Source organism: Dermacentor variabilis, chromosome 2 (assembly GCF_050947875.1).
Source record: "Dermacentor variabilis isolate Ectoservices chromosome 2, ASM5094787v1, whole genome shotgun sequence".
In the NCBI taxonomy this organism is placed as follows: Eukaryota; Metazoa; Arthropoda; class Arachnida; order Ixodida; family Ixodidae; genus Dermacentor; species Dermacentor variabilis.
The window spans coordinates 82691748-82700383 of NC_134569.1; the positions used below are offsets into that span (position 1 = coordinate 82691748).

The 8636-nt window shown below is 46.5% G+C and overlaps 1 protein-coding gene across 1 annotated transcript; it reads left to right on the forward strand.

Moving 5' to 3' along the window:
- Positions 1-243: 243 nt before the first annotated feature.
- LOC142572177 (uncharacterized) lies at positions 244-8016 on the forward strand. Its single transcript, XM_075681108.1, has 2 exons — positions 244-552; positions 3386-8016. The coding sequence occupies exons 1-2, from the start codon at positions 547-549 to the stop codon at positions 5321-5323; spliced, it is 1944 nt and encodes a 647-aa protein (XP_075537223.1). The 5' UTR covers positions 244-546; the 3' UTR covers positions 5324-8016.
- The last annotated feature ends 620 nt before the right edge of the window (positions 8017-8636 follow it).

Sequence of the window (8636 nt, forward strand, 5' to 3'; positions counted from 1 at the left end):
TTCTCTCGGCCGGATTACCGCTTTTTTTTTTAAATGTAAATTACTCGCCGTCGTTCTTGACTCTGACAGCTCTTGCGGCACAACGAAAACCGCAAGATGCGCACGTGTACTCGGTCCGCGTAGTGGCCTTCGCTTGTTGCAAACCGGTCCGATACACTAGCCGTAGTAAGGTCTCGAGTGGCGGCCGGCTGACCTTTGAAGCACCGCCCCCAGAGCTTGCTTCACGCTGCGCGGGAACGCACATACACGGACGTGGCTGAATAGACGGCGCCAGTCTTCCCTCGCCAGCTTCCTGGTCAACTCTTCCTCTATTAGTGAAAGTATGCTCTCGGGAGTGCGCGCCCTTTAAGCGCCTACACATCGCGACAACACGTTCCGCGGCGCTGACGATTTCACCGCGACTACTTCGGCGCACACAGCAGAAGCCAAGGAGCGGGGATGGCCGATGCAACCGAAGACGTTGCGGTACGGACGCGAGCACGTGGAATATCGCCGACAGCGTATCTATGAGGCCGCAACCGATGTCCTTCTCTAAACCGTAAGATCATGCCGGTAGGTGGGATGTTTCTCCTGTTGACAGCTTCTTCTTATGATTGCAATTCACGGCTTCGCGTCGTAGTCTGCAACTATAGCTTACTCGAGGAAGAGCACGCGTGCGTCACACTGTCATTCCATGACGCTAGTTTGCTTTCTGGACATTAGTTCTAAGCGAATCTTCTGGAGACAGTATGTAGAACCTCCGCTCCCACCGTGTCATCGGATCGCAGGTCCTTGTAGTGAGCCATATTGTTGGTCTCCACAACGCCTTCCATTCGAGATTTCACAAAATTACTCAAATATTCTTTTCCAAAAAGAATTAGGTGCAGAAAATGTCACGGGTAGGGTAGTGCTTTTCCTTAGCTCATTTTAGGATAAAGTCGAAGAGCTTTTCTTTTTCGTAGTTTTGTTCTGACATATAATTTGCCGTTATACAGAGCTACCCCTTGCGGCGTACTAAAACTCGTATTTTTGGGGTTCGTCGGCGTCGCTGCCTCTACAAGCCGTAACAAAATATCTGGGAGGAGGAGGAGGAGGAGGAGGAGGAGGAGGAGGAGGAGGAGGAGGAGGAGGAGGAGGAGGAGGAAAAACGAAAGGTGAAAGGCAAAGCGGTAAACCAGATGAAGTGTCTGGTTGGCTACTCTGCACGGGGGATGAAATAAGGGCAGAAAAGCTGAGAAAACAAGAGGAGATCAAAATAAAATACGCACCAGTTCGCACACTATAGTTTTTAGATTAGTCTCGTTCCTTTTAAAAAGCACACCAGCGCTTTTAAAGCAGTTCGGGCTTCCGTAACGGGACGGTTATGAGTCTTGTCGAGCGTGGTGGTGAGGACTTTTCCCTGTGCATTGAAACGACGACAATCACACAGTAAGTGCGCTCTCGTCTATTTGCACCCACAAACTTCATATTCTGTACTTGTGACTTCAATATGCACATGGGAGAAAAACAAATGGGCAATGCTATTTCATCCCCTTGCGGTCTATGACTCAAAGCAGCATTAGATCATGTGAGTATGCGTAGTTTTAAATGATAGACCAAAATCATGCCGATAATCCGTGTTCAGACCAGTTTTATAAGCCACACTGGATGTAACATTTCGGGTGACGGAAGCTGATTCTCACTGTTTAATGTGGATTTGTCTATACAACCAGAACACTCCCTTTTTGTGCAAGACAATCTTTGCTATAGTGCCACATTCACCCATGATACATGATACCTGATACATGACACATGATACAAAGCACATGATAACAGATAACGCCAAACGCTCCATTAATCCTTACACAGCACAGACCTTAGAGCTAACATGTGAAATATTATGCCATATGGCAAGTCTCGCCGAAAGATTTTTCTAATTTCATTTTTAAATAAGCTACTTCGCTTTAAACACTTCAATGCACACAGGCGGCAGGAAATCTGGTATATCGGGAACATGATATGATCTCTTACGTGTACTGTATTTCATTGATGATATGTCGAAGGAGCAGTACGTGATGAGGAAGAACAAAAAGATGAAAACTGGCTTTATGTGTGACATGGAGGTGTCAGTTTCAGAGTTCCTGTGATAAACTCAAATCGCCAAACAAAGGCAGGTTTACAACTGAGGAATGACGTACTGAGTTCGGACAAGCGAGTCGAAACCGGACAGCCTACGTACGAAGTCACTACCTGTGGTGCATATGGTTTCCTACAGTAACATCCAGTATTCCCATCGGAAGCTGTCTAAAACACGGCATAAGAGACATCCACAGCACAGGATCACAGCGCTTTTAAGTGCCTTCGTGGAAAAAGAGGGAGTGAGGAAGGCTTTCCAGGACCGACCTTGAAACAATCATGCGCATGTCAGTTGGCCTTAGAGCCACTACTTTGGGTCGTCTTTTTATGCTCTTTTGACACTGCGTCAGGCCTGCCTAGGGCGGGTTTTATTTGAGCCGCTGACCTTGCGCTTCTACGAAAACAAACGTGGAGCGAACACTTAAGCATTGCAGTGCCTACAGATTATGGTAAAATATTGGGCTTAAAAGCCAGGATTAAATTAAGACTTGTTTTCGTATGACCTTGTTGGTACGGTGTATTAATAGGCTAGAGATCTACCAACCGAGGGTTATGAAGCTCTCGAAGCGCTGACCAAAGAGTTAAACAAAACAGAGAGCTAATGAAAGCAACATGTTATTTCTTCCTCCGACCAGTTAATTACACAACCGGTTCCGACATTTAACGATTGCATCGTCTAGCTTTAGTTTAACACTTCTTTTTCAACGTTGCTTGAGTTTACCAAGGGCGAATTGCTTCACCCGTCCGCGCATTTTACTTTTGCTTGTATATGCGTTATGGCATAATGACAATCGCCACATTCGGATTTGTTTGGGAATAAGAGCAATGAACATGTCTGCTGTCGTTGTATGTAGTCTGGCGCCTGTGTGTGCCAGTTCACGCGCACTCACTTCGGTTTACGTGAATGCATAGCTTTCTGATGAGCACGTCAATGACCACTGACAGTGTAATGCGTGGGCTTTTGTCAACTTCTTCACTACTCAACATCGCTATACTAATCAAGACTGAGCGCCACCCGCTTAATAAGCTATTTCTCTATAACTGAAGATATTACTAAATTATCGCTACTACCAAAAATGTAATACAGCCAGTGAGATACCAGCATGCCACCAATGGCACGAAAACCAGAGAACAGAGCGTCTGCTTAACAGACTTATTAGTTCGCCATGCCAATATATATTTCAAAAACGTATTTTATTTCCATGTCAGAAATAAAACTTAAACTGATAATCTTGCAAGCTAAAGAAGTGATGGGAACTAATTAATACGCTTCCCTAATGCTTATTTACAGGCAGTCATGCAGCTTTCGCTGGTCATCCTACTGTGCACCCTGGCTGCTCTCCATGGCTGGTCCCCATCCGGTGGAGTTGTCAGTGCAGCCAACATCAGGACCACCACAGAAGCAGCGAAAAATAGCAGCGATGAGCACGTCGAGTCACTGCTTCGCTGTAGTTTTCAAATACTCAAAACGTCGATAGATATCAGACGTCGATTGTGCTCGAATGATTCCAGCTGCATTCGCTACGGGGACTGCTGTTTCGACGCAGCCGTCGCACCAAACAGCACGTCCAAGAAGGACACAACTTGTGTTCCAGTGCTCGACCATAAAGGTGTCCGTCACAAAATAATGATGGTCATTCGCTGCAACGACTCCTGGCCGGAAGACGAGGTCAGGAAGGGCTGTGAAGACGCTGGCGCGAAAAATGATACATTCTTCCGGATCCCAGCTACGAGCACGAGCGGATACACCTATTCGAACGGGTTCTGCGCACTCTGCAATTACGACATCGAGAGCTGGGTTTTCTGGACTACCTCATTTTTTGAGAGCAAGCAAGAAACTTTCGAGTTGCACGAGGGTTCCTTGAAAAATACCTTGCGTTATTGCACTGCACGTGAAAATTATACTGATCTATGCGGAGGAGTTGAAGGCAACGTGTTCGAAGAAGCAGAAAGCATGTGTAAGCTTTACTTGGAGCCTGTCAGGCTAAATTACACCGGCAAAACGTACAAGAACGTGTACTGTGCGCTTTGTAATCAAGTGGACATAACTTCACTGGTATGCCATCCTGCCGAAAGAGCAAGTATCGCCGACACTGCAGATTCCCATAACGAGTCTAGTGGCTTCAAACACATCAGTGTCGAGAAGCTGGCAAGCAACGCCACGTCGTGTGCTGCTTGGTTCAACGACAAGTGTTACATCAACGGCACGGTCTACAGGTACAAGGAAAACATGACCGCGAGTAACGCCACGGATGCGGCGGGCGACGGGTCTTACACCTACACCTACCAACACTACCTCATCATGGTCTGCATCGGACTGTCGCTCTTCTTCCTTCTCATGAAGGGGGTGACGTACGCCGTCTTCAGCGCTTCCCGCAACTTCGCGTCGCGGTGCAACCTGTGCTTGTCCGCGACGCTCTTCTTCACTCAGCTTATCTACATCTTGGCCAGTTATCTCGACGTTCCCAACGACGTCTGCGTGGTGTCCTCTGTCTTCCAGCACTTTGGTTTCGTCGCCACTTTCGCCTGGACCACGGTGCTGTCATTCGACATGTGGAGGAACATCTCATCCATGCGGGTAAGCGCAAGAAGCGACAAGACGCTGCTTCTTTACGGAGCCGTGGCGTGGGGCGCCCCTTTTCTGTTCGTGGCCGCGTGCTGTGGCCTGAACTGGGGAGCTCCGTGGTCTCCGTACTCGCCCGCGTACGGCCAGTACTATTGCTTTTTCGGCAAGTACCGTCCTTACATCGCCTTCTTCCTCGTTCCCATGGGCGTGCTGCTGGCAGTGGACATGGGATTCTACGCTCACATCATCGTATACGTGAGACGAACCAAGGACTTCAGGAAAGGCAAGGTCTCCAACAGCGGCGGCGGTGAACAGCCCTCCGACGCGGCACTGTTCTTCAAGCTTGCCCTAATCATGGGGGCTGCCTGGTTTCTGGGACTGCTGAACTTCATCAACTCGTCCGTAATTCAGGTCCTCACAAGCATCCTGAACGGTCTACAGGGTGTATACCTCTTCTTCGGCTTCCAGGACTACAAGTACTACGTGGCCGCGATTAAGGCGAGGAACAAGAACGAGAAGCGTACGCTGTCGTCGACTGCCTCCAACTCTTCCGCTGCCACAGATGCGCCGAGTGTGAGTGACGTGCCCGCGGCCAGTGCCAACGGTGAAAGGCAGCGGGGCGTGAGACTTCCCATGGACAATTTTCACGACCGAACTAAATAGAAAAAAAAGAAAGCATATTAGTCATACTCTTATGACGCAGAACCTTTCGTGTTGCCGTTCCTTCCTTGCTTGCAAGCGTAGAGTATAGCAACCTAATTGTGTGGAACACCGGATTTGTGCCGGGTGCCTTCTGCGTCTTGCTGATATAAAGATTAGCAGGTTAGCAGCGTTGTAGCAGCTCACACTTATCGTCTTCATTGTGCATAAGGAAGGCTAAATGTCGCTTGGTAAATGCTACGCGTTGCTTATGCAGCCTTTAATTTGCGTGTTCAAAACATTACAAAAAGCAGTCCCCATGCCTAAAACATAATCAACTATTTTCACGCATGGATTTTGAAGCTGTCATCAGACCTACGAACCCTACGACACAGACCTTCGCTGAAACGATCCGCTGCGACAGCTAAATACCACAAGAAATGTATTTTAGAAAATAACGACCTTATGCACCCGTATCACAGGCACATGGAGCGAGAACAGCATCTTATTCGAGAATTCGGAGCGAGTTGCTGTGCTCAAGTAGACAGCAACGCGGCATTCCGTAACAAGCCCTCCCTCTGAGCAAGCAAGCGAAGCGAGGAGCTGTGCGACCCTCCCTTGCTAATGAAATGCGTTAAAGAACGCGCGCAGGTGTTAATTTAGCCGGTCTGCCATCACTATAACTCCTACCCGCCAAATCCTCCCCGCACCTTGAACGCACAGCCAAAACACAGAAACGGCTGCAAAGATACAAACCCTTGCAAATGCGAGTCTGAGGCAGAGACATCTATGCATCTGCAATGCGTTGAAACCCCAAAAAAGCCTTTAATTCCAAAGCGCCGACGTGCGGTGAATTTCGAGCGCCGCCTCTATCCGCTGCGCCCAGGCGGTGCAGGCGGTGCCCTAGCATCGTTCCAGCTTCAAGGGGCGATTCACTTAAACAAGAAACTTACCACTCACTCTATACTCACTCGCATAAAACAAGTTCTGCCGCGTATTTGGCGGCGTTCGGCAGTGATGATTTGGACGCGACCAAATTATGGCGTGGGCCCTAACGACGTTGTTTATCGTTCTCCGACGGCTGCCATAACCCGTTGCTGTGAATGGCAAGTGGTTTCTTCTTCCACTACCTTCACTCTTAGTGCGCGAAGCGGTGAGTATGGCGGCTCTAAAGTACACAGTAAGTGTATGCAATTTCAACCCAAGGGCGCAAGTAATGTGTACAGCTACACGCAAAACAGAAAGAACGCCGTGATCAGCCCCCTACTAAGGAGTGACGTTAGAAAGACCGCGAAGATCCGCAGAACGGAAAGTGAGAACAGTCCCGGCCGTCCATAGTGCTATTTGTCACGACAAGCGCAAAAGTGTTTGGGAGGAGAAAGGACGGAGGAAAAGCGGTATGAACTGGGGAGTGCGTTGTTGTTCAAAAACGATACGTGCGTGGACTTTCTCTGTTAGTGTTCTTTTATTTTGCTAAATACTTTTGACAGTGTTCTTAAATTCCGTTACCCTTTTTTGTTTGCTCTGTTTCTAAGCTAAGATTTTGCGATAGCTGGCTGGTATTTTCTGTGGCGAAACTTCTTACCTTTCACATATAATAATAATAAGAAGAAGATATATGAGAAATACGTTCTTTTCTTTTGGCGTTCTTGCCGTATTGAGGGCTATACAAATATACAAATGCACATACAACGAACATTGAGCTATACAAGTTAGAATGCAACCATGCAGTAAGGATCGAGCAATGGTACAAAAGTGACTTCGATAACGTTATTCCATGGCTACCACAAGTAACACTTGTGCACACATCGCAATCTACAAACGCTGAAAAATATGTATTTTGAATCTATTGTAGTGCAATAAAAAGAACACGGCCACATCACAAGTTAGTAACAAATATTTGAATATTTGATTAGTATTTTGCATAAAACAAAGTGAATGATTAATAATCGTCATAATAAGTAAAAAGACTCAAACACATCCGGCTTAACGAAATAACGTGACGAAATGCAATTGTGCTGCTTTTACATGTGGACAACACGAAGATAACGATATTACTTGTCTAGTAGACTATGCCAAGAGCCAAACGTTTCTAGAGGTCTCTTTATGCTTCTGGTAAAGGAAATTAGGTTTTCTTTTTTGGTGAACAAGTAATATCAACAATAGAACCTTGTCGTTATAATTGTGAATTGATTACAGCAGCAAATTGCAAAAGTAGGCTGATCGGAATGGAATATTATAGACTCTCTAAGTGAACAATAGATACGGTTGTAGCTATGAATACAATTTCCGTTTTGTCAGCCTTTGTTACCATGCGGAATGTCGAGAAATGAGTGTAATGTATGTAGCATGTTTATTACATACACACTTTATACTTTGTATACAATGTACGCTTATAATAACATACAACATACAGTGCTTCATGAAAGAACGTAGACAGATATTAGAGCTATCGTAAGCTACCATAACAGAAACTAATATTAACACCGATCCCAGCATGCTTTGTTATGATATGGTGACAGGTTCTGGTGAAGCGCAAGTGCGGTTCTTTGCCCACGTATTGCATTCGTTGTCCCAAGTGTACGAAGCGATACGGTTTAGAAACTCCATCGGCACCCCGTCCCTTTAGGCGTACTACGCAGTTTATTGCGCGCAATATTCTGGAAATTCAAGCGTCAAATAAATAAATAAATAAATAAATAAACCAATCAATAAATTAGCTTTATTTGAACAGTTCAAGGAATACGTCTATTTCATCGTATATTTTTAGGGATTCGTGCAATCTGACATTGAAATCCTGCTCGGCAGTAGCAGGTCGTAGCTGAAAAACTATTTTACAGGCTCTTATCTTCAACCATAAGTGACCCATCTGAACTCTACATACCGGGTGCGGACAGCAGTCCGGAAGTTCCAGTAATCGTGAAACTTTCTAGTTGAAAACATGACAACCATTCCACTCTGTGAAGATGGAATGGCTGCGAAAGCTGACGACAGTCGAAGCTCTCAAACAAAAAAAAAGCAAAGTGCTTTCGCTGCCATTCCATCTTCACAGACTGGAATGGTTGTCATTTTTTGCGTTGCAAGTCTGGCGTCGTTACTCGTTCGGAGGCACCCTGGCTCACGATTGTCGTTTTCGTTCAGCATCGCGGGAACGTTCTTCGTCGGTGGTCATTTCGCGTCGGCGCCGTTTACATTCTCGTTGCTGTTCCCTCCGGCGCTCCTCGTACGCATGTTGTTCTTCGGGTGTACGAACTATACTTGTCCACCCCATCGATAACGCAGCTGTTTTAGTGCCGCTACCTCTCCTGCTTATATAATGCTATAACCATGACGTCAC